The following is a 27972-nucleotide window of genomic DNA, read 5'->3' as shown; positions in this document are numbered from 1 at the left end:
AGGACCGTCGATGGCTGGATAGGCGCGGATTGGTTTCACGAGACACGACGTTCGGCGAGAGGAAATGGTTATTGCCGGGGATCGGGGGATGCCGTCCGAAATATGTGAGACTAATGGTTCGGCTACCTAAGCGAAAAAAGGACGAAAGGTGGACCGAGAATCGGCGTTACCCATCTGGAAAACTGACGGGTCACACGTACACGTGATCGACACCAGGATCGGTGGCGGGACATTTCTTTCTCTCTCTCTCTCTCTTTCTTTCTAGGATGAAGTGGATTGAGACACCGCGCGGCAAACTCTGATCGTTGATAGGCCGATGGTAAAATGAACATCGGTGCACCATGAGTTGACCGCGAGATACTGGTTTGCAGCAGATGAATATTTCGGGCAAATATAGGCAAGGTATCTTTTGTGAAAATAATCAATCACGGCGCCGATAAGGACCGTCGATGGCTGGATAGGCGCGGATTGGTTTCACGAGACACGACGTTCGGCGAGAGGAAATGGTTATTGCCGGGGATCGGGGGATGCCGTCCGAAATATGTGAGACTAATGGTTCGGCTACCTAAGCGAAAAAAGGACGAAAGGTGGACCGAGAATCGGCGTTACCCATCTGGAAAACTGACGGGTCACACGTACACGTGATCGACACCAGGATCGGTGGCGGGACATTTCTTTCTCTCTCTCTCTCTCTCTCTCTCTCTCTCTCTTTCTTTCTAGGACAAAGTGGATTGAGACACCGCGCGACAAACTCTGATCGTTGATAGGCCGATGGTAAAATGAACATCGGTGCACCATGAGTTGACCGCGAGATAAGCATCATTTTTCAACATGTTACACGATGAAGAGGCCGAATGATGAATGAACGCGTCAGGACCGTTGCGATTTTTCGCGGCGTGAACTTGAATGAGTGGACCGGCACGCTGATTGTATTGGTGGAATAGATCCATGAGAAGATAACGCAATCGATATGTACTGGAAACAAGGATATAGAAGTCTGGTCGAGTTAAACGATTCGAAAATATCAAGATTTAGTTAAATTTAGTTAAATATAAAATAATTATGGATTTTAACGATTTCAAGAATCTCAAATTAAATTTTAAAAAACCAGAGTTTTTTTTCCGTTGAGAAAATTTCAATACATAGCTTTTGTTTACAAGAAAAAATTGTACACTATTATTACTTTAGTATATTAAAATAAGATTGTAAAATTTCAAACATCTAAACATTCATTTTCTTGACTTGTGTAAAATAATATTTAAATGTAATAATATTTTTGAATAAAATAATATTTTTGAATTTATATTGCATTATTCAAGAATAGGATAAAGTAAAAGCGCGAGAGAAGCAATCAAGGGCTCAAAAAATTTTGTGTCTTCTAAAACTATTTAAGCAAAATAATTTTCTAAAGATAAAAATTTCCAAACTCTCCGCTTCGTTTTATTATTATAATCATTCATCAACTTTTGCCACTATTTTCACAAGTATCATCAAATATTTCTTTCTCGAACAGCAAAATTAATCTAAAATACCGGTCTTATATATTTTACTTTACCTTTTCTCTTAAGCTTCCTTTCAGTCATATACTTGCTGAGCAAATGGATCTTTACTAAAACTTCCATAGCGCAGCTAGATTTTATCCTTTTTCTATCATAAATGTTTCAGAATGATACAATAATATAAATAATATGTAATAAAAAAATATCAGAGGACTTATCTGTGACCATCTCTTCTCTAAATTTCGCTCCGTTTCTCTTTTCCTCAAACGAAGCTGTAGAGAATTGATAACACAAATGGCAATTGACAGCACAATGAGAATTGGATATCATTTCAGATAATTCACAGACAACCGGCACGACCATGGTCACAACCACTACCACCATCCTGAAGACGTTTACCCTCGCACGCGTCGCCGAAGAACGTCCGAAGCGAGAAGAAGAGAGATAGCGCGGAAAGGCCGGGCGGAGAAAGGCAGAGAGGATCGCAGGTGCAATTTCGCGCGAATGCAGCACGCATGTCGGATAGCCGTGAGGGGCGATCAAGGAGAACGCACCCTGGAGGACTGGACGACGAGAACAAACTAGCCTCCGAGCATCGATAGTGGCCGTGTTTCCGTTCGCTTCCTCTCCGCGGAACCCGAGGAGAGAAGTCGCCCGGTTATGGCTACGCCTGCTACGCCAGAAGAGGCGGTTAACGAGTCTAATTAGCGACGAAAACGAAAACGAGTTTGACCCTTTTTTCTCTCATACTCCATTCCTCCTCTTCGTCTATCGCTGTCCATCTCTCTCTCTCTCTCTTTCTCTCGTTCGCTCGATCCCCTCCGTGCGTACGTCCTTGTCCGCCGACTCCGTCTCATCTCTTTCTTCGTCCGCGTACGTCTATTTCCCCTACTTCAGCGATTAAATATCTTAGGATTTAATAATTAAAAAATCTGCGGAAACGCGTAAAAAAAATACAGAGATTCAATGATCAAAGAAGCTGACTAACAATAAGAAGTATTGAATCGAATCGCGCAAAAATTAAAAATCTTTAAAATATTTCCAGATTTAAAAAGCTAAAATATTAATGATGTCTGTCTTCAGAAATCGAGGAGTTTAAAGATTGAAATGTGCAAAGGCTTAACAATTTAAAATTTTGAAAATGATGGGAAATTCAGAGTCTCGAAATGAAATTCTAGAACTTGCTTATCCAAGAAAAATGCAAGAATATTCAGAAATCAACTCGTATTTTCAAAGAGAGAGAGAGAGAGAGAGAGAGAGAGAGAGAGAGTTAAGAATACATGAATCTCTTCAGGTATCGTCTCCCGTATCTTTTTCTCGTCGTCCCTCCTCGATGGGAAATTCAGAGTCTCGAAATGAAATTCTAGAACTTGCTTATCCAAGAAAAAAACAAGAATATTCAGAAATCAACTCGTATTTTGAAAGAGAGAGAGAGAGAGAGAGAGAGAGAGAGAGAGAGAGAGAGAGTTAAGAATACATGAATCTCTTCAGGTATCGTCTCCCGTATCTTTTTCTCGTCACACGGTCGTCCCTCCTCGCCTTGACAGAAGGACGGATCTCCGACCGACTCGAATCCTACGGCATCTTTTTCGCTCGCGACAGAAGTGGGGAGAAAATGAGGTCAGTGGGACGCAACGAAGTAGGTCGGTTGACGAGGCTTTAATTTGCGTCTCGGCAGAGTCTCCCGAAACGCGTAGCTGAGAAGGAAGTTCAACAGAAAGAGAGAGAGAGAGAGAGAGGGGGGCGTGGGGGAGAGAGGATAGAAAGAAGAAGAATAAGGGAAAAGAGATAGAACGAACAGGGGTTCGAAGGGGGAGAGCAGGACGCTATCATCGTCGACATACGAGAGCAAGAGTAAGAACGCGCGGAAGGAGATGAGAATGGCCATTAATTAAGACGAGGATAACGACCCCGGGATTCGTTAGTATGCCCGTGGGCGGTTTCCTAAGACATTCCGTTCGCTGGGTACACTTGAGAGACCGAACTGCTTTCCGTATATTTCGCCCCTTCCTCCTCTTCACTCTTCCATCGTGCCGAGGGAGATTTTTAATTCGACGACAGACTTACTTTTTATATTATCTATGTTTATATTTCTATGTCTATGATTGAATTAAATTTCTCGATTCATTTGCATCATTCTCTCTTTCGTCTTTTCTTTTTTTTTTTGCGTTCGATGCGATCGGTCACGCGGTTCACGCGGTCTGGACCTGCTAATTCTTTATGATCCTAATCGGGGCCTAACCCCGTGGCATTTTTTAGGCTACCGTATGGCTTGATTGAGCCCCGATGAAAAGCATTCGATTTATACGGGGGATATCTTGATCGGCGACCGGGAAAAGAATGTACCTTCATTAAGGCGGCCCGGACGTACACGGTTTCGCTCTCGGCTCCGGACCAATAATCACATTTTTTCGTAGAAACTTAGGAGCCGCCTGAATCGTCGCCGGGAATCGTCTGAAAAAATTTGTTTAATCGCAGCGCTACCGCAGAAAGAATATACAAGCCTCACAAAATTTGCCACGAAAGTTGATTCGTTCCATCATAATTGAATCTAAGATATATTTTCTGAATATAAAATATAACGGAATAAGTGTAATAAGAGAAAATTGTTAGATAATTGTAGTTTATAAATTATAGTTTAACAATTTTCCGTCTTTAGAATTGTACTACAATCGCGTTACTGTTTTGCGAATCGAGAATGATCGAAAACGATATTTCATCACGGCCTTGAATAATCATGAGCTTGCAGATAAAGTAGGTCATCGGGTTTATGAAATGACAGACAGCCCGACAGACGGGTGCACGGATAAGATAAGAGAAGCAAGATTTAAAAAATCGTGTTCTATAAAAGCGCAATTTTTGACGTACTTTAGATCATGATTAATGCGTGACGTGGATAAATTTTGTTGCATTTTGCATTTAACTGCTGCGTCGATGTTGTATTGGAAATGTCAAATACGATAGGTCATTGTGTACATCATTCTAATAACGATTCTGCGGTTATGATCGTATCGCAAGTTTCGTTGTAAAAATTGTACAGCAGCAGTAACAATATAACAAATAATAATAGAATAATCTAAGTAAAAGATCTGCGTTTAGAGAGAAAAAAAAAAAAAAAACAATCGTGAATATATATTCGAGTCGCGTCGGGAGAGGGGTCACGTGATAGATCATCGCGATCGCGATTTATCTCAAGAGAGAGAAGAACGGCCGAGAGAGGCGAGTGTGAAGGAGATGCAAATATTCGCGCGCGACGAATATTACCACGGACGTGCGAGAGAACATTGTCGGCTTGCAGGCTGTCGTCGGCCGAGGAGAATTCGCTCCGTTAGTTTCGAGAGTGCCCGTTGTGTCTGGCTAACAAGTCGACCCTCGTGGCCCCTCGAGGGTGGTCGGCCCCCGGGAGGTCCCCCGATCACGCGCCCGGTATCGGCTACTCGGACACGCCCGCGGTCCGTCATCCCATCATCTACGTTCGAGCGGCGTTCGTGCACGACACCGGGAGAGCCAAGCCGAGCCAAGCCGAGCCAAGCAAGGAGAGGCCGTGCGAGGGTACATCACCGAAAGAGCGCGGAGGGACCCCAGCCGCGGGTACCCACCGCGGGAGATAGGATAATGTTCCGCTATTTATACGATGCGCGGTCCACTTTCAGGGCTGCCTCCTTCCAGCCACCCATGAAGAGTAGTGAACGCCGAGGAGAGACCGCGCCGTTCGATGTGATGGCTCGATTGACATTATGTCATTATGATCGCGCAACGACTCGATTAAATCGACGGTTACATTCAGGTGCATGGTAAAAAATTTTCTAAAAATTCAGACACATTTTTGTCTGAATTTCCAGACAAAATTTTCAGGATATTTAAAAGAAATTTCAAATAATCTGTCTTAATCAAAATTTTTTTGTTTTTCTGAAAGTTTATAAGAGTTTGTCTAAAAATTAAAGTGTGTCTGAAAATTCAGACAGTATTCTGTCTAAAAATTCAGACACTGCAAACTGCAAGAAAGCTATAGACACTTTGTCTGGAGTTTCAGTCAATTTTTTTTTACAGCGCAACTGAAATGAACGTTAATGATAGAGATTATTTTACTCAGAAATGATAAGGATAGTTCGCAGAGATCTAATGCACAATCCCAATGGCAGAATGTTGTTTTCGTTTATTATTATAGCACGGAGAATTCGAGCATTCATAAAATCGATTGAGAGAATTGAAAGGGGTAAGTTCGATTGACGTGCGACAGACGTCTTCTCGCATCCCCTCGAGAGAGAAAGCTGGATCGCGCCCGATGAAAAAAAAGCCACGACGTTTCCCACGTGATTCGTCGAATGGAGGGTGGCCGGGTCCACCCTTTCAGTACTGCGAGTGCTTATTGTTTCACAGGACAATAATAACCCGCTGCTCGAAAACCTACGCGACAAGTGTGCAAAAACGTGGCGAGCGCAAATTGCAAAGAATCACAAAGATGAAAGATAAAGGGGTAAACGAAGAAGAAAGAGAAAGAGGAGCAAGAAAAAGTAGAATCGAGTAAGATAGAAAAATAAGAAAAGAGATAGAGAGAGCAAGAAAAAAGAAACAAAGAGATATATACATAGAATATACATATACTTAATTTACACAAGTGCTTATAAGTGTGTTCTTTATCCAGATAACGTCTCTAATTAAAAATGAAAATTTGTCGTAAAAAAATTCTTCAAGATAGAAAGCAGCGAATCGATACTTTAATACCAATTTCAATACTGAATATGAGCAGAGAACGAGAGAAAATAAGAAAAGGTGAGAAGAAGAATGAAAGTAAAGAAGAGAAAAAGCGGAGAAAGAGAGAGAGAGAGAAAGATGGGGGAAAATATGAAAGGGAGAGAAAGATGGAGAGAGGAGACGGATCATGTAGAGGGTGGAGACGTACAAAGACTGCGCAAAACACACAAACAGGCGTATTACAATAATGGCCGTGCGTGTTGTACAAATACGATATCGGCTTGAAGGGTCCGTCGCGCGGGCACGTGACCCTCTCAAAGGGCTCGTAGCGTAACGAACACCCCCGACGGAGAGGCCCCCCATCGGGGACGCTCGTGTTCCGCGACCAGTTAGCGGGGTTAACTTACAACCCCGCGGCTAACACGCTTGTCTCGACCCCCGCGAGAGTTAGCTTTTTTTTCAATATTTTTTTTCTCCTTTCTCCGACGTGTGCTATTGCAACGATTGCTCGACGATAATTCTGTCCGCGTTTTCCACATTTTCGGGGGACGAAAATTTTATAGCACACGTTGCGCCATTGTAGCCCGAGCCTTCATTAGAGAAGCGAGTTGGTAAATTTAAGTTGATAATGACGTTGCAACGGGATAATGAATTTGTACAGAGCGGAATTTAAAATAATTGACCTTATTTGAGGTTATGTTACTATTATTATTTTTCTACCTAGAACGCGTTATAAAGATAAAGAAGAGTATTGATTTCTTTTTATAAAAATTTTAAACAAGAAAACTTCTTAACTCTTTAAGTGTAGAGTATTTTGATTACAAAATCAAATTCTTACCAAGATTTTTTGACGAATAATTCCTATATTCTTATTGTAAGATGCTTCATTCCCCCTTCCTAAGTTAAATTCTGCTTTCTTCCTTTTCTAATAAAGAAACTATTTGCTATATACCCAACACTTGCACAACTGACATAGGACTTTTTAAATCCCGGGATTCTCCGCGCTTTAAATATTTGTTTATTACGCAACTTGTTATTATAATTTTCCTCAACTCTCTATTACATATATTCGAAATTTTAGTTGAGAGTCTCGATCGCTGTTTACGATTTAATAACGAAACAACTTGACGATCCCAAATACCGCCTCCGCAACGGCGCGACAATTAATATCCCGGCAACGTGCTCGCATGGGAAAATTTCGTGCGCCGTACGTGGGCGAATATATCCGCTCTCATTAACGATCCTCGCCCTTTATCATCCAGAGGGTCTTTTTCTTTTTTTTTTACGCAAGATTTCCATAATAAAGAGAGAGACTCGCCACGATATCGACGACGTCCATTGCCGATACATTTCGCACAGTTTGCGATCCGCATAAGGGAGCGACGACGATTCGAATGAACCAGCAGGGGCGTGTAATGGAGGGTGTATATTTCGGAAACTATTATGAGCATATTCTCTGTTTCGGCACGTGCCCTCGCAAGTTGTAAATCGCTTCTATAAGCGTTTCTCATAAGTTTAGCCGCAAGTTATGAGAGAGCATAGTTGAAAAGGCAGTACAGCTGTGTTAGTACTAAAATATTTATACAATAAATTAATTATTATTAATTATTATTTTCCAAATTTAAATTTGTAACAGAGTAAGAAAAATTTTTTGTTGTAGAAAGTTTTTTAAATTCAAAAGAATATAAAATAGTATTGAGAAATTAATAACTCTATAACTTTTATTCGGAAATTAATAATATATTAATTTGATAATATAATAAGCTTTAATATATAATAATTTGAAAAAACTTGCTCTAATTTTTGTAAAAAAATGTTCACACTAGATTATTAAACTAGATATACACTAGGTATTTAAATTTTAATTATGCGTCAATATTTTAAATTACGATTGCGCTTCGATTGCTGTCAGCACGGGAATAAGCACTTTGGCAGGCGAGGCCTGTATTTACCCGCACTGACACGAAATTGACGTGTGAAGCACACACTTGTGCTTGACAGGGTAGTCTTCGATAAGTACGACACAAAGTCGAAGCAGGAACTATTATTCGAATATGCGCAGTTTCCATTTATGGAAAAATCGTTAAAGGATAGCACATATGTCATTTAGTTTGATTCCCATTCAAAGAGATACTTGAACAAATTTTTTTTTCCCAACATATATCTCTCACAATCGATAAAAAAAATATGTAACTTATTACTTCAGACTGTCTTATTTAAAATAGAAGCAATAGAAATGTGATAAATAAATTTTGTATATATTCCTGGTTTATTTGTTACGTGACAGTTAAAAATTAAGATAAAATAAACTGTAAAAAATAATCAAAAACGTTTTACTATAAAAAATAAATATAAGTGCGACAATTATGGTTTATGCAGCATCTGCAGAAGCTGCAATCTGGTCGCAGACATGCATCTGAAAAGCTACTCCACGGCGTAAGCTCCGAAGAATAAAGAGTGTGAAATCTCGCGTCATATTACAATAATTTTAGGATTTATTACAGATTACAATAATTCTAGGATTACAATAACTTTAAGTAAAAAAAATTCTGTATATTTCTAACTTTATATTTCAATATTCAGATAATAAAAAATTTATAGAACAAGTATTATTTAAAAAAATTAGTTTTCGTATATCAAAAATCTTTATAAAAATTAAATTGTATAATTAATATTTATGGCATTTTATTTTTCCAATAAGTTTACTGAGATTCTTTCATTTGCTGCTATTTGGGATAAGCAGCGAACAGTGGAACTTTTAGCTGAAACGGAAGGCATCAACAGTAGGTAAAGATATAAATAGGTTTCGTTCTGTCGATCAAGTACATTCATAAGATATCATCAGTTAATATTTTTGCGTGGATACTAACTGCTGATATACGGACAAATGTCTGATGATAAGTTATCTTGTTTCTAAATTCCTTATGAGAAAAATGCAAATATGTAAATTTGTGAATTATAATTTCAAATAAAATATAAAGAAACAGAAGAGACATTCTATGACAGCAGAAACAATTATTGTCATTTATATAACAAATGTCCAAATGTAAAAACAAAAATTTATTTTGTATTATATTTAAAAAAAAATTTAACGTATAAAATAATATATTTTGCTCGCAGTTTGAGAATTGATAGCATTTTAAACAAAATGAATAAAATATCCTTGCAGAAGGAATCTCTCTCCCATAAAGGAAGATGGAAAACTTTAAAATCTTGAAAATACCTGCGAGAACGTAGTATTTCGTATTATGCCTGCCAAGGTATAAATTCTTAGCCGTCATGTTTCGAATGCATCCTGAAACAAACAAACGGCAATTTAAACAAATGCGAATAACATTTGGCGCGTGGCCAATGTCAGCGATCGATTTTGCGGGCCGTACGCGATGCCTTTCAAGAAATTCAGGCCAAAGTTCTCCATTTACCAAGTTTGCATAACTATACTCGAAGCGAAGCACTTGCCGCAAAATGCGAATCCACTGGTTGTCGTTAAAGTCGGAAATCGCAAAAGAAGAACGGTGGTACGCGAGAGAACCGATAATCCTATTTATAACGAGGTAAAGTTATCCAATCTGTTGACAATCTATATAATGATTGATGTAAAATATGATACGCGACTCGAAATTACAATGCAACATTGTTCTCTATGTGTCCTTGAATGATTAAAATTTTCAAATCCTCTTCAACTTAGTTTCAACAAAACTAATCTTTAAATCTCGTGATCGATATGAGACACGTTAATTACATATATTTTTTTAGTATTAAATAGCTGGAGATATTGTAGACTTTAATTTTTTTAAGTTTAAAAATTTGAGATTTTATCATTATACAGGGTAAGTCCAAACGTTCCTGCCAGACTTTAAGATTTTATAGAAAATTTAATTCTGAACAAAAAGTTTTCTATAAACATGGGTCGAAAAATGTTAGCGCCCAAAATCCTCTGAAATCACGGTTATTTTATACATTTTTTTAAAATATCCGAGAAAATATGCGTTTTTTAACAAGAAGTACCGAAACAAAAGTTGTAGAGAATTAAATTATCTTTCAAATGTATAAAAGAAGTTTTTTTGACGGTAGAGCTTTTTAAAAATACTCTTCATTTATGCTGTTATGGCCTTAGCTATGAAAGAAAGACTTTTATTTTTTATTTTTATTGATTTTTTCCAAGAAATTTATTAAGTTCCTTTTTATTTAATTTTCTTTTTACCTTCTGCTCTTCCTTTTATCTTTCTATGGTGATTGATTTAAACGATGAAGACAAGTAAAATTTTTTTAATAGAATGACCAACAAGTAAGATAAATATTAAAAATTAGCTAAAACCGTAACAATATAAATGAAGAGTATTTTTAAAAAGCTCCAATGTCCGATATAGCCAAAAAAACACTTTTTTGTACATTTGAAACTGATTATCTCAAAACTTATAAAACGTACTACAATTATTTTGATCATTTGAAAGATAATTTAATTATCTACAACTTTTGTTTCAGTACTTTTTGTCCAAAAACGCATACTTTCCCTGATATTTGTAAAAGTGTACAAAATAACCGTGATTTCAGAGGTTTTTGGGCGCTAACTTTTTACAGAAGCATTTTTCGATCCATGTTTATACGAAACTTTTTGTTCAGAATTAAATTTCCTATAAAATCTCAAAGTCTGGCCAGAACGTTTGGGCCCACCTTGTATATACTAAAATCTACGATCTGTAATTTATGTAATGTTTTTTTGAAAGAAAAGAATAAGTGGCGATAAGATCTCAAATCGGCCCTAAAATATCGCTTTTTCTTAAATATACGGAATCGATTGTTAGTAAATATGGAAGATATGGAGTCTTGGGAAATATAAAAATATTTTTTTTTATTTCAATACAATCCATTAAGAAATACGCCTTGAACTTAAGTCTGACCATAAAAAATCACGAAAAATCATTTTTTTTTTTTAGCATTTAATCGCAATTTTTTCGTAGAACGTGTTTGTGTACCACAAAAATTTGTATACATCTAGTATATGACTACGTAAGACACAACATACGTAAAATTGTTAATAGTACTGCAATGCGCGAGTAGTAAAAAATAAACTTAAACAAAATCTTTCCCATACTCACAGCATAAGATACGGTCTGTTTTATGTTTTGTTGCGAGTGCATTTGTTTGAAAAGATAAGCTATTTTATTTATTTGGACGTCATTATTTATTTCTTTTATTGGTGTATCAACAATATTCCACTAATGCAGTCTTGTTTAAATAATTATTGAAGGATAGAAAATACCTAAATCATGCTTTTGTTGCTGTAAATAATGTAAATATTTCAATACAACTTATACATTTATTAATGTTACTAGTAATATTATCAATTTATAACAAAGACAAAACCAAAAACAACTAGGTATCAATTCTATAATTCAAATGAGGGTAAAAATTACAAAAATGAGCGGATTTACTAGAAAATTTATAATTTTATTAGTCCAAACCTAGTAAATTCGCTCATTTTTGTAATTTTCATCCTCACTGGAATTACAAAATCGATACCCTGGGGCCGATTGTGGCTCTTATCGCCATCCATCCTTTTTTATTATTTTATATATTAATACGCGTTTAGAATGTTCTCACATTCTACTTGCGCATTTACTTTGTGCTCTTTAAAATATGCAGTACTTCGTATTCGACTTCACGTGCAGTTTGGACAATCTATTAAGCACGGGAATCACGATAGCGGTGTACTTGCGGAACTTCCTTCGGCGACTAAAGTTTCATGGAAGTATTTCCTTTGAGATCGCAACAGTATGGGAACAGCCAGGTTACAAACAAGAATTAATTAAGAAATAACAAGGAAAATCTTCGCTTTAGAGCTTGATATGAGAAACAATTTAATTTAAACAGAAGCAATAGTTTAAATTCTTGTAAATGACAAACAATTTAATAATTAACAAAATTAAAAAATAACGATCTTATCGAAAAACTATAAAATATTTTGCTTTAGAAATAAAAATGGAAATTAGATTTTAGATGTTTTAAGAGAAGAATGTAACTTTGAAAATTAAAAAAAATATATTTTTGCGAATATATTCTTGCTTGTAGACCGACAGTACTATCATAAATGGGCCGTATTGACGGACCCAAAAAACCCGTCGGCGGGCCCGAAGGGCTATGTAAAGTGCAATATCACTGTGAACGCGAAGGGTGAGAAAGTGAAGGTGCATCCAGAAACAGAAGGTGAAGAAGACATCGAAGGGTAGTTCCTTTTCAATATATATGCACATGTATAAACGAATATATATTTTTGACATATCTATAATTTATATGGATCGGCTTTCTTATCAGAATTTTTATCGCTCTTACGCTGCAATATCATGGGGAATATATTTAAATAAACGTGGCAGGAATTTATTGCTGCCTATTGGAAGCGAGAGACTGTCTTTCGGACAACGCGCGCGTTACATTTTCGTCGTTTATCGCGCTGACGGATTGCCAGACATGAGCAGCTTGTGCAGGAAAAGCGATTTCGAGAACATTAATCCCTATGTGCAAATATCGTTCGCCGGAATGAAAGTACGCTAGAATTAATTACTCGACTTTTTAATCACGGAGATGAAAAAGGTCGCAAGCTATCTGCGAGAAAAATATTTAATATATGTGTGTGTGTTTGTGTGTCATATAACGTTGCTGTTATCACAACGATATAAATCTATTTAGAGTGAATAATGTTGTTTTTCGGTCGTATTAAAATATAATGCTTTTATTAGGGATCGACAAGCGAAGAGTGGCAAACCTACTCCCCAAGATTCCACGAGGGCATCATTTTCAAGGAAATGTTTCCTGTTCTCTGCCACCGTGTACGAATCACTATAAAGCACCGTATCGACAGTTGTCGGACGTGCGTCGTAGCATTTCATATCCTGGACATGGCAAAGATTTCGAATTCCGGAGAGTACGGTGAGATTGCCAGATATATAATACATTGCCAAAAATGCACGGAATGTTTCGACGCACTTTATTTTTGCCAAACAGATGATTGGTTTCGGATAAAAAATAATTTTGACATAAATATGTATATCTTTTCTATCTATTTTATGCTACATTCTTGCATCGATTTCGACAAATTATTCGTATGATAAATCTGCTAAATTTTCTTATACCACGACAGCGTCATGTCCGGATAATTATTCACGCGCATAAATAGATTTCTTTGAACCAAACCTGATCTAATTAAAGCTCAGAGAGATGTATACAAAGTTAGAGCCGGGAAGTAATAACGTAAAAGCTCGACGCGAGCAAACGTGCGACATATTGATTGCGAAAGGTAAAATTTGATTTTCCAACAGGATTCCTGCCGACATATGGACCTTCTTTTATTCACTTTTACGGATCCGGTTCAGTGGAAAAGAACGGTTGTTCGGGCAGATGCTTGACGGCAATGCCTTTGTATCGCGGGAGGGTACTTCTGTCGTTGAAAACTGAAATGGATGACCCAGAAGCGTCCCCGGGAATCCGGGTTGAGACACTTTCGGCATTTCCCATTATCGAGGTGATCTAATTCGTTGCTATTCTTTGTTTTCGCTATTGTTGTTTTATAGTTGAAACTAGTTTCTTTTACATAGAAAAAGAGATCTGCTGTCTCAGTGTAATTTTGACGTTTATAAATAATTAATATATTATATAATAATTTTAACAATCGCACGTAAAAAAATTAATGTCAGACTTTAATTTATTTTATAATAAATCAAGCAAGTGATAAAGAATTTTGATATAAACCTAATAAATACAAAGATTATATTAATTTGTATAATTTAAAAAAATAATATATTTTAATAAATATTTGTCTTATAAAAATTATACTTGAAGAATTTATAGTTAAAACAGTTAAAACAAATAATATTTATATGTAATTTATAAAATAGCTTTTCTTTAGTCTATGATATTATTATTATCTACGATTTTATTATTATGATATAAGCTCATAGAAAATTGTGGGATTTAGAAAAGCCTATGGTCAACCGAGGAATACCTTCTGGTTGGCGTGCTTTATGATGTATGCATGATAGATCGTTCCCGATTCGGATCGAAATTGATCAGCTTCGAATTGAGTTTAGGAAACGCGGGCAATCGACAGTTTCCGCATAGCCAATGCGCTGAGAGCAATAACGACAGCCAATCAGGTGCCACATAAACTTTTATTCCCATTGTGGCCGTATCTATCTAACTTTCTATCTATCTTAAGAAGTTTCTTTAGCACTAAACGTGATAAATATAAAAAATAAAACTGGGGACAAAAGTTTCGAGACAATTCGCTTCAAATATCTTTCTTTTATTTCTCGCAATTATGGAGTAGCCGAGACTATCGATTGATTTCAACAGTGATGGAACTCTCGACAACAGAAAAAGAAATGACTGTTTCGAAGCTTCGTGATATTTTTTCATTTTGAAACGGAGCTCTTTAAAAGTTTGTCAAATTGAACTATTCGTCAAATGAGATGTGTTACTGTCGAAGTCACGCGAGAGTCTCCGGAGGCCATATTTAGCGCTGAACGCGCGACGAAAATATACTCGTCGTCTCTGTCTATTCTCGACTTTGGCAGAAAACGAGCTGCTAAAAAAGCGCCCGAACTTCGAGAGCCAATCAGTTCCGCGAGCCACTGGCACCTTGGACGGCAGATATAATTATGTACCCTTGGGTTCTAGAAAGCCTTGCTTGTACGTAAAATCTTGGTGGCCAAATTTGGAGTGGCGAATGTACAATAGCAATAATCTTCGATACATCGTCGAATTTTTGGTTTGTTGTAGACGTCATTTTTCGTTAAAAATGCATTTTTAAATATTTAATTTCTATTTAGTTTCTAATAAAAAAGATAGACGTTATTTTGAAATCAGACTGTTAAAATTATGTTACGTCAATTTATTTACGAGAGAGAATGAAGTCGTTTAGTTGCGTGGAATAATAATCAAACTTGCTTGTATCTTAAAATATCGTGGAATTTTTCGAGAATGCTGTTTGTGTGAATCAAGTATCTTAAAAATTTGTTTAATCCGATCCCAGGAGGTAAGACTAGAGAAATTAGAGGCTCTCGTGGTTACGCAGAATCCGACAGCTTTCGAGATTTACAACGAGACGATTCGCGCGTTGAAAGCTCACTGTAAACGATACCTATATGTATTGAATACCGGCAAATATGAAAAGAAAGGTGGAACTACGAAACTCGATCGCCATCGCGCGAGCTTGTGTCTCAAAAGCGTCGAGGATATTCTCGAGAGGATTAAGATCAACGGCGAGCTACCCAACAACAATTACATGAGAATCGCCATGATTCACGCGTACCAATATTTGAAAAAATTGCGGAAACTATCCGAAGATGTGAGTCAGACAATTTGCGTGTTAAGAAAAAGCAAAAGATATTTGAAATAACATTCTTTATACACTGCAAAATATTTTCTAAAAATTCAGACATTTTTGTCTGAATTTTCACAGATCTGGGTGCTTGAAAGAATTTTCAAACGATCTGTTTCTTTTAATCATTTTTCTGAAACTTTAGAAGAGTTTGTCTGAAAATTGAAGTGTATCTGAAAATTCATACAGTGTATCTGCAAAAAAGTTGTAGACACTGAAGTTTTAGTCAATTTTTTTTATAGTGTATCTATGAGCAATTTAATATACCAGCAATCAATGATAATTTTTAAATAAATCTTTTGAAAAGGCTGAGCTAATTATCTCCTCGGTAAAAATAGTAAATCGCTATTTTTTTTAATATCATTTTTCCGTCATTATCTTGATGATTCAGAATTATCAAAATTTGAAGTGTGTAAAAATTCAGACAGTGTATCTGTAAAAAAGCTGCAGAAGTTATGTCTAAAGTTCCAATTTTTTTTTTTTACAGTATAAAATAGACATTTTTAAAAGAAACGTTTTCTTTGAAATAAATACGATATAAGAATAATGAGCGATTTAAAATTTTCTTTGTACAATAATTTTGAGATATCAAATGACATTTTAATATCCTTATTTAATTAGCCTCAGCACAGTCTGCCAGACGTCTTTATATGGATGATCGCTGGTTCGAAGCGAGTCGCTTACTCGCGATTGTCCGCAGAGGAGATCGTCCATTCCGAGGAAGCTGCCGAAGCAGGAGTAAAGTGCGGCCGACGAGTCAGCCTCTTTCCCGGAAATCCGGACGATGAGAATGAAACCGTCGAGTATAGTGCCTGTAAAATCGAGGCCTTCCTGTGGCTCGGTAACGCAAAGTACGTCGCCGCGTGTTGGAGCGCGATTCCGCCAGGATACGAGATCGATCACGGCGCGAACGTCAATACCTTCCCGAAGTATATCGAATACAGTCGATCCTCGGTAAGAAAATGATGCAGTGAATCTCGAGGCAGCGACGCGGTTCATCAAATATCACACGCTGAATGTAGATAAGAATCTGATTGTGTCCGCGTTGTTACACAGTTCGATATTATAAGGCTAAATGCGCATGTGAAAATGAAATCGTAATAATGCGATCGTTTTACACAGACGTTCCAGTTGCGAGCTCATATATTTCAAGGTCGTTTCGATCCTGGGATGGACGCTTCCGGCTTGATGGACTCCTTTGTACGCGTCACCTTTCAGGGATACACGGCTTCCACGCGAGTGAGTTACGCGAAGTTTTAACAGTAAATGATACACACGTATTTAATACGCGCATGAATTTTTCTTTCTCGGTTTTTCTTTGGAGTGCAATTTGTTCACTCGTTATTGCGATAATTCTATTTCGCGTAGCGATCGTGCCCGCAATACCAGTAGTTACGGTTATGATACCGTGAAATTTCTACGGTGCATATTCCTATGACATTTCACTCGAAACGCACGAGAATGAAACGAGTGATGTAATATGAGCATGATTAATGTTGCGCATGCAACACATATATACGTTTAAATGAAGATGTTATTCTCTGATAGCGATGTACATTTCTGCGTTTTCATACTGCGTGTATATACTTATGTAAATAAGTGATACTTTAATTTATTAAATTTATAGTTTATATTAAAAAAATAAGATGCTGAGTTCACATGTATCACATAACATGTCCCATACAGCACACAAAGAATCACGAAATACACGACAATCACAGATATGTGCAGCAAGACCGGCGCCTACTACACACGCACACAATTGCGAACGCGTACATGTGCTGCGCAAAGCATACAGTGCAGCAATATAAGCCAATTTAAGAAAAATGTTTTAATAAAATGAACCATTTAGTATTGTTTATCGTTAACATCTTTCATGTAGAAATATTGCAAAAAATTATTTTATTATAATATTTTATTATTAAAATTATATAAAATTTGAATTTTGCAATATTTCCGAAATATTAATGTCATGTTGCTACAAGTGTGCTGGTACTTTGTGGCTCTATATTTCTGCAATGTCTTTGTAATATTGCATTGCAATTTGCAACATTGCAATGTTGCTGCAATATAATTGCAATGATCTGTGCTGTATGGGGTTATATTTCTTTCTTTGGATAAATGTATCTATCTTCAGTAAAAAGTGAATTAACAAATTAATAAATTTAAGAAAATAGCGATAACTACTGATATACTTGCAGGTGATAAGGCAAAGTTTAGATCCCTTCTGGGATCAGACGTTAATTTTTCCCCCAATTATTCTGCATGGTACTAAAGAATACATTAAATCGGCACCGCCCGAAGTTGTCCTGCAGGTTTTCGATCAGGATTTATGCGTAAGAGAAATCAAATTTTCTAATATTTTTTTTTTTTTTAATAAGAAAAAAGGATCTATGGCATATGCGCGTTAAAAAAATTAAAATGCAGCAGAAAAATGGTTGAATTTACATACCGTTATTTATAATATATCTAAAATCATTTTCGTTTCTTTTGAAGCGAAAACTAAAAAAATGTTGAAGCTATTTTTTCAACATTTACATATTATATAAAATACATGTATAAAAAACATAATGCAGGGTACGAAAGAGTTCTGCGGCAAATGTATCGCGGTGCCATTAGTGAAACTCGCAGTGGAAACTTACTCGCCGCCCGATTTCCCACCGAAATTACAATGGTACAAATTTCAATCGCGAAAAGATTGTACCGGTTCGGCCCTCGCCGCTTTCGAGTTGATAGAAGTGAGCTATATTGATTTTTTTTCTCGAGACAAATATTGTATACGCGGTATTCCATACTGCTGGCGCCTCTGCCTTTCCTTTCTTCGTTGCGATATATTGCTATTTGATGTTCCTTACGTTTACTTTTCGATATTACGATAACACACATGTCATGTTGACACGCACAATATCCGGCCAAATGTATGCGTGTACTATTCCGCAGACAGGGAACAAGGAGATGTTAGACGTTTCGTTGAACACGCCGGTGGAGGATAAGATTTACAGCATCCCGCCGGATATCAGGCCGAAAATGGCAAGCTACAGGCTCGAGGTGATCTTTTGGGGTGTTCGCGACATGAGGAAGATAAATTACATACCGGTGCGCAGACCGAGAGTCGTAGTGGAATGCGCTGGCATCCACGTCAAGTCAGAAGTGATGAAGAACGCAAAAAGATTCAGCAACTTTGAGGAACCGCACATTATAATCGAACTGGTAATCTCTCGAAACTATCTCGAAAATATTTGATTAGCGAACTTCATGCGCGGCATATGTATGAAAGCAGTTTACAAAAAGCTGCTGTAAAAAATTTTCTAAAAATTCAGATACATTTTTGTCCGAATCTTTTGATCTGGATGTCTGAAAGAAATTTCAGACAATCTTTCTTAATCGATTTTCTGAAACTTCAAAAGATAAATTTGTTTGCAAATTGAAGTGTGTCTGAAAATTCAGACAGTGTATCTGCATACATTTTGAAGTTTCAGTCAATTTTTTAAATGATGTATCTATTTAATATACGCAGCAATTTAATATACGAGCAATCAATAATAATTTTTTAATAAATTTTTTAAAAAGGTTGAACTCTAATAATCTCCTCGGTAAAAATAGCAAATTGCTACATTTTTTAATAGCAATTTTCCGACGTTATCTTGATGATTTAGGAGATTATCAAAATCTGATTAAATAAATCCATGCAAGAGCGGGAAAGCCGTTCTAAAAAGCATTAATCATCTAGGAAATGCCGGAACTCGATATTTATCATCCGAGTATCACTATAAAGGCTTACGATTCCCGCGGATTCGGCTGCTTCAAATATGCAGGGATCTGTATTATATCCAACATTCACGTATTTCTGGAGCAATTAATAACCGTGGAGGATTATGATACGCAGATATACGAGCCGACATTTATGCAAAAATTCCGGCTAGCGGAACGACAGACGGCAATTATATGTCAGTATATATTTATTATTTACGTATTATAAATTTTTAACTCAAAATTGAGGGAAAGAAGAATAAATCCATTTTTTTATTGAATTTTAGATACTATGCAAAACTGAAAGAAAAAAATTAAAATATAAGAAAAATATTATATTATCATTTTTTTCCATCACGTTTCTTATTAATCTTATTATTCTATTATCATTCACGGGCGCATATCATTACAAATATTTTTTATGTTATTTTCTTTTTTATATTATATATTCTCCAAGCATGTATGTCTTTTATACATAATATTTATTTTATTTTATTTTTGAGGTTAGTACCCTTACCAATCGATTATAGTCCTTCGAAAGAGGAGAGTAAGGGTCTTATTGCATATAAGAGAATGGCTGGAACGGACGTCCACTCCAAGCTGAAGAGGCTGTTTGTAATTATAAAGGGGATATTAAAATTCAAATTCTTTACTAAGAGAAAAAAAGTGGAAATTTACGGAGATAACGGTGACGAGACTCTCGATTGGTGGAGTAAATATTTTGCTTCCCTTCAGGTATGTAGATTAGAGAACCGGTAAAAAGAAATTACTAAAATTATAATTCATTATTTTTTAAAGAATTTATTATTACAGATAAAAAAAATTTATTATTGTTTGAATCCTTAAAACTTATGCTTAGAGATTCTCTATTCAAAAAATTTCGATATTAAAAAAATTTAACTGCCTGGATATTAAACTGTTTAAATATTAAACTGTTTAGATGCTTAATTGCTTAGAGATTTAACGATTTAATTGCTTAGATATCTCGCTGCTTAGAAGCTTACCAACTTAATTGCTTAGCTAGTTAGACATTTATCAAGTTAATGCTTGATATATTAGATACTTAAACATGCTGCTTAGCAGCTTAAACGCTTAATTATTCTGCTGCGTTTTTATTCTTAAAGTCTTGAATTTTTTTTGTATGTCGTATTATAAATTGCAAAAAATTAAATTCTTAAATTTCTAAAATTTCTACATCTATATTCGAGATCGTAATTTCTCGAATCTTCAATTTCCGTAGAATTTCGCTGGATTTAGTTTTACTTCTCGTTTCTTTTTTTATACGTAAATCGCATTGTTAATAAATGAACCGGTTCTAACGATAATGAGGTAGAACATAAATCAGGTAGGGCCACTTGACCGAGACATCTGATAATGCAAATTAGCACGTCACGTTGGATTCGTAGGAAGAGAGAGATAGAGAATTGGGAATGACGAGAACGTTCCGTCGTAAATTCGTGGCAACATTCAAGGTACCCTTTAATGAACTTGCCTGAACTCGATCGTTTAGACACTGAAATCAGATCTATTCCACGGAACTAGAGATGCAGCCGCAATTCGAGGGGTTTCAGGACCGGCTAAGCACTTTCGAGTTGTGGCGCGGAAGAAAAGGCGAGAATCATTATCGTACTGAAGATAATTACGTTGGCAAATTTAAGGTTAATTAATACCGAAAAAAATTATGAATTTGTTGAATGCGATAAATGCGAGCGATAAATGCGAGCGATAAATATGTGACGTTCAAATCGTAGAGATTTATTAAACGTCTCAGGCATATGATTTATGAATTATGTTTAAACGCGAGTTTTGTGACTTCTATCAGGGACATATTTCCATATACCGATGGCCGCATCCTGACAAACTTTCATGCAAAACGATAAACGGGAAAGACGCGGTTAATGGCCTGTGCAACGATTATCCGCCTCAAGAGCCTGTTAAGCTGCTCGTTAGACTCTACGTCGTAAAGGGTTAGTCTCCATGTTAAACCACGTGCACCGAAAAAAAAAGAGAAAGTAAATAAAAGAGAAAATTACTGGATTTCTCGAGAAGAAAATTAGCGTCTATATCACCGCGATATTTATTCTTGAAAATTGGTAGCGAAGTCATGGTAAAAATAAACTTCAATTTTTTCAAGGAATCTGAAATTGTAATCGAGAACGAACGCGTACGTGACTTTATTCTAGCCAGCTTGCATATTCCCTTTTCTTTATTAACGATATTTGAAGGATGAAAACATCTTTTTTATTTTACGCGCGGGATTTTTTTCCTAGCACACCTTATATTCTTCTCGACAAAACCAGAGGAGCTCGTCGGCTGAGCATCCAACCGAAAGTAAATTTGCTTTTCACGCAGGCATCAACTTACAGCCTAAGGATCCCCTCAGCGGCAAATCCGACCCGTATCTCTGCGTGAAGCTAGGAAAAAATTCCATCAACGACAGGAAGAATTATATACCCAATCAATTGAACCCTACGTTTGGCCGGTAAAATCTGCAAAAAAGCCGCTCATAGCTTCTTTTTCGAAGGCGCGTTTAGCAGTACAGTCATTTACCCTTTTTGGGCGTTATTGGGAAATCGAGAATTTTATCGATATCCATCTGTGCATCCGTGCGTATCGGCTTTTTTGCAGCTTCCAAACTGCATGATCAGGTTTTTCAGCTACTCTACGTAACAGCGTAGATGTAGCGATTCTCGTTTGAGTGAGATTATTCTGTCAACAAAAAGAAAAACTCTGTCTTTCCTTTTTAAAGATAAAACGGTTTAAAGATATAAACGGTTGACGAATAAATGATTTCTTAACCTGCGCAACAAGATGATGAGCGAAATAAAATTTATGACATTAGTTTAATTCATTTAAAAATCCTGAAAAATGTTGCTAGATGTTTAAAAGAATTTCCATAGATAATTTCAAATAAATATTTTTTTCTTTAAATTAATTATACATAATACAATGAAAAAAAATAACTCAAAGAGCCATGCTTATCCGGCAGCGTGTTCGAGATCGAGGCGAGCTTCCCACAAGATTATATGTTGGTCATCCAAGTGTGGGACTTTGACGCCGCGACGGCCGATGATCTGATTGGCGAAACGCGAATCGACATCGAGAATCGATTCTACAGCCGGCACCGGGCCCACTGCGGAATTGCGAGCGTTTATAGCACCGTCGGCTACAATGCCTGGAGGGATAGCGAGAGACCGACACAGATTCTGGAGCTTCTTTGCAGAAGGAACAACCTACCGTCACCGGAATATGGTGAACGCGAGGTTAAAATTGGCAAGACAATATTTCCCTTTCATCCCGTGATCGAACGCGAAGACGAAATTGGTACGTAATATTTCATCGTTTAAGGATTACCCAATCCGCAATTATTAAATAATATTATTGTATACTGTAAAAAATTTTCGAAAAATTCAGATACATTTTTGTCTGAATTTTCAAATTTGGGTATTAAAAAAAATTTTAGACAATCTGTCTTAATCATCACAAAGTCGTTTTTCTAAAAATTCAGAACGTGTATCTGAAAATTGAAATGTGTCTGAAAATTCAGACAGCATTTTGTCTGAAAATTCAGACAGCATTCTATCTAAAAATTCAGACAGCATTCTATTTGAAAATTTAGGCAGCATTCTGTCTAAAAATTCAGATAGCATACTGTCTGAAAATTCAAACAGCATTCTGTCTGAAAATTCAGACAGCATCCTATCTAAAAATTTAGACACATTTTTGTTCGAACTTTCAAACGTGGATATCTGAAAGAAATTTCAGACGATCTGTTTTAATCATCAGAGTCGTTTTTCTGATAGCTTAGAAGAGTGTATCTAAAAAATTTAAGTGTATCTAAAAATTCAGACAGCATTCTGTCTAAAAATTCAGACACATTTTTGTTCGAACTTTCAAACCTGGGTATCTGAAATAAATTTCAGACAATCTATTTTAATCATCAGAGTCATTTTTCTGATAGTTTAGAAGAGCGTATTTAAAAAATTTAAGTGTGTCTGAAAATTCAGACAGCATTCTGTCTGAAAATTTAGACAGTATTCTGTTTGAAATTTTAGACAGTGTGTCTACAAAAAAGCTGCAGACACTTTGTCTAAAGTTTCAGTCAGTTTTTGTAGTTCATATTGTGAGACATCAAGAAATACAATATAATTTAAATGTGATCAAGGAAAAATCCTCTTAATTAAAGAAAATATTCGTTAAGAGATTTTCTGTTATTTTATTTGTTTTTCTTAAAAGAAAAGTTTTTAAAAAAAGTAGTTAAAAAAGCTTCAAGTAAACAAAAATCGCACAGAGATATGTTTAGAATAAAGATAATTTATTTTTACCCAATATACATGGTTTTTCGATACTAGTGAAAATTAACGAATTTACGCTAAACACTCGATCGTACACTGACAGACAGAGAAGAATGTATGGCTCTGAACGTGCTTCACTCTTGGCAAGATTTTCCTATCTGCGGATGCGCCCTGGTGGTAGAACACGTCGAAAGACGGCCGCTTTTCAACGCTAAAAGGCCCGGTTTCGAGCAAGTAACGTGAATTATGCCAATTCATCGTGAAAAGTAAAACTCCGTTCTTCGAGGAAAAAACGTGACTTTCATACAAACGTCGTTAATCTCTCTCTTCGCGAGAGAAAGCTCTCTTTATATCTTAATTACACTGCGAGCTTTTGTCAGGTGATCATATTCTCCGGATCAGATCAAAAAATTTTTTCTAGTTAACTTGGATTTTCAACATGCAATCTGTAAAACATCAATTTTGCTCGAGAAAAAAAACGGGATTACAATATTATTCACGTACACCGCCAAAATATGTGTATATAAAATGTCTATAAAGTGTTTATAAAGTTTGTGCTCACTCCCTATATTTCGGAAATTGTTCAAAATCATAAAAAACCGCGAAATACGTGTTCGATCATTTCAAGGGGCTACTTTTTTAAAAGGGTTGAGGGACTTTTCTTCTTATGGGGGTGCCCCGGGGGGACCCCAACTCAAAAATTTCAAATGGAATCTCCCATATTGTAGTTTGAGAGGGCATAAAAAAGAAAATTTTTGACGCAAACCGGAAATTAGGTTATTTTTATTTTATTTTTTATAAAACCAAGGTCAAATATGAATTTTTTTTATGGAAAAGACTTAAAAAGACGAACACTTTCACACCTCGAACGTCTTTTTAGGATTTTCTCAATAAGAATAACAATTTTTTGAAAATTGGCTTTTTCGGTTTTTGACCCTAAATAACTCTCAAACGGGTCAATGTATCAACTTCCGATTTATGTCAAAAATTTTCTTTTTTTATGCCCTTTCAAACGATATACTACAATATGGTTCCATTTAAAATTTTTGGGTTGGGGCACCCCCTTAGGAAGACAATTTCCCAACTCCCTTAAAAGAGTAGCCCCTCGAAATGATCGAACACGTATTTCGCGGTTCTTCATAATTTTGAGCCGTTTCTGAAATATAGGGGTGGGGACAGATTTTATAGACATCTTGTATATATATGTATACAGGGTAGGCCATTTTAATGTATCGACTGAAATATCTTAAAATCTATAAGTTTAAGACAAAAATGTTTTAGACAAAAGTTGTATGATTCACAGGGGGACACATGATGAAAATATGGACTTGACCTTGAATCACCTTTTTAAGGCCAACTCAATGTGATCGATGTTTTCTTAAATGGAACTCCCCACTTTTTATTGCATATTCTTGTAGCTTATCTCGAGAGTGTTTTTTCAGAACACTATAATAAAGTATTTTTTAATTAAGTACTTTTTGAGTTATTTTATATTTTAATCTGACATATTTTGATATAAAAAATAAAATCTCGTAAAATATTTAGTTTTCGAGAATCTTACCGTAATACTTTTATGTACAGAATAATGAGACAAATCAATCAGTAAAAAAATAAAATAATTGTTTTTAAGAAAAAGTATGTAATTATTTACAATGTATTTTTTTAAACAATTATTTGTTTTTCTCTTTAGACTAATTGATTTGTCTCATTATTCGGTACATAAAAGTATTACGGTAAGATTATCGAAAACTAAATATTTTACGAGATATTTTATTTTTTATATCAAAATATGTTAGATTAAAATATAAAATAACTCAAAAAGTACTTAATGAAAAAATACTTTATTATAGTGTTTTGAAAAGCTCTCGAGATAAGCTACAAGAACATGCAATAAGAAATGGGGGTTTCATTTAAGAAAACATGGATCACATTGACTTGGCCTTGAAAAGATCATTCAAGGTCAAGTCCATATTTTCATCATGTGTCCCTCTGTGAATCATACAACTTTTGTCTAAAACATTTGTGTCTTAAACTTATAGATTTTAAGATATTTCAGTGGATACATTAAAATGGCCTACCCTGTAATATGTATATATGTATATATACATGTACAGGGTGTATCTGAAATGATGCACTAAACTTTAGGAGTATTCTATACTGCGTTCACGGAGAGAACAACCTCGCTTTTCGTCCGGTTCGGTCAGATCCCGCCCGATCGACCGCCCATTTTGCCCCCTCTATGCTGTCAATATTGGTCTTGCAGCTTGCAGATCAGGCTAATTGACAAAGGAGACCCGCGCATTCCTTAATGAATTCTTTCAAACATTAGAAAGTTAATATGATTGATACGCATACGGCATTGAAGTAACGCGCTGAAGTCTCTCACCTAATCCCCACTCCGCCCAAAGCTGCGCAAAGCGAGGTTGTTCTTTCCGTGAACGCAGTATAGAGGACATTTTTTTCTTATGAACATGGGTCCGCAAATGAGCCCCCCCCCCCCCCCGAGCTAAAATTCGAAAATGTGTGAAATACGTTTTTATAATATTTTTTCATTTTAGTGGCTTATTTTACTTCATAATTTACTGGGCTGTGACCAAACAAAAGTTGGAGGTAGATTGGATCAAACTGAGTCAAAAAGTCCTGAACCATTTTTTTTATAACGCTTAATAAAGGAGTTATTATTGATTAAGTCTGTCCAATCAGCGCCGACCTTTAGCCGCGCGCTTGGTAATTGCGTGAGCGCTCCGTCGCTACGGCGACGCACACTATAAAGCGAGCGGCTCACCGACGTGCGTCCGGCTAAAAATCGGCGCTGATGGGCCAGATTTTACTCATATATACTACTCAATAATAACTCCTTATATATATATATATATATACAGGGTGTCCGACAAGTAAGTGACTACACTTATATATATGTATATATGTGTATACAAACAACATTTTAGGGTAAACTCGAAATGTGGATCGATATGTTTCGTACCGGACAATTGCCGCCGAAACCGGCGGTCAGCATCGCCCTTCCGACACCGGAGGAATATGAAATTCGCGTGATAGTTTGGAATACCGAGGACGTGCCGTTGGTCGAGAGCCAATTTCTCACCGGGGAGAAGTGTTCCGACATTTACGTCAAGGGGTACGTCATCGTAAAAATATAAGTCGAGATAATTACGTTTTCCCAAAATTGCACGACGATTCGAAAAACATGATGTAATAGCAATTAAATTTGTTTAAATTGATGATGGAACTTCCCAAAATAATATATCATTTTCATATTTCGCTTCTGATGTTATAAATATAATATATGATGGCGGAAAGTATTATTTGATTTTCACAAATCAAATTTTTAAAACAACCACTTTTAATTCCAATGCGGATAAAATCCACGGTATAATCGACCGATTAGATTGCCATTACCAAATTAGAAATTACGTTCGAGATCTACTTTGAATAATTTCTTAGATGGATTCTGTACGAGGATTATCAGAAAACCGACATTCATTACAACTCTCTAACCGGTGAGGGTAACTTTAATTGGAGATTCGTGTTTCGTGTCACGTATTCGAAGGGCGAGAATGTCATGATAGTTCGCAAAAGAATGTCGGTCTTCGCTAAAAACGAGATCGAGGATAAACTGCCCTGTAAGCTTCATTTGCAAGTATGGGACAGCGATCATTTTTCTTCGGACGATTTTCTAGGTGATTGAAGTTTATTGGTATCTTTCATTAAGGAAATGTTCATTAAAAAAAATTGTCGATACGCGATACAGGACATGCATACTTTGTACATTTTATATTTTATCTGGCACAATTAAATCTTTAATTACTTCTTCATTGCGCAGCTAAAACGTATCGGAAAACAATTGCGCAATGATATCTAACGACATCGTTAAAGGTTACAGAATAGGCTCCTAAATCAGCAAAAAAATGATATAATAACGATAATTACATATCATTAAGCTCTCACTTTATTTATATTATGTACAGTTATACTATCAAAAAGAAAAAAAATGGTTTTTTTTTTAAATCTCATAGCATATTATCTAAATATTGTTTCCAACAATCTCTCATTTCAAAGAAAAAATGATGCTATCATATTTCTCTAATTACTAATTATTAAATATATATTAAATCAACAAATAATTTAGTATATAAAAATATATTAAATTTTCAGGCGACCTGACACCTCTTTCTCTTGGTTTCGCAATCCGTGGAGAGCGTGCCGCTTCGTCGTTTGTCGCTATTATAAATGGCGAATAGTATGCTGTTTTGTATGCACGCTATTCGTGCTTCTAGTAGCATGTGGAATTTATGCTTTTCCCGGATATTTTGTTAAACGTCTCTTAGGCGCTTAAATC

At 36.0% G+C, this 27972-nt stretch overlaps 1 protein-coding gene across 1 annotated transcript; it reads left to right on the top strand.

Annotated features, from left to right (window-relative positions):
* The first annotated feature begins 64 nt into the window (after positions 1 to 64).
* Positions 65 to 27529, top strand: LOC115246338 (fer-1-like protein 4). Its single transcript, XM_029825079.1, is given in 25 exon segments — positions 65 to 104; positions 398 to 555; positions 11841 to 11985; positions 12267 to 12420; positions 12569 to 12737; positions 12932 to 13121; positions 13511 to 13713; positions 14167 to 14344; positions 14588 to 14958; positions 15223 to 15537; positions 16198 to 16524; positions 16693 to 16809; positions 17772 to 17906; positions 18147 to 18308; positions 18511 to 18780; positions 19301 to 19517; positions 19829 to 20055; positions 20844 to 20978; positions 21143 to 21287; positions 21673 to 21802; positions 22310 to 22644; positions 23719 to 23849; positions 26564 to 26751; positions 27078 to 27322; positions 27510 to 27529. Coding segments are annotated over 25 exon segments (4707 nt in total).
* Positions 27530 to 27972: the final 443 nt, after the last annotated feature.

Source organism: Formica exsecta, unplaced genomic scaffold, assembly GCF_003651465.1.
Source record: "Formica exsecta isolate Colony F162 unplaced genomic scaffold, ASM365146v1 scaffold148, whole genome shotgun sequence".
NCBI classification, from domain to species: Eukaryota; Metazoa; Arthropoda; class Insecta; order Hymenoptera; family Formicidae; genus Formica; species Formica exsecta.
The sequence above is the reverse complement of the archived record's forward strand: the minus strand, read 5'-3'. Positions and strand labels throughout refer to the sequence as shown.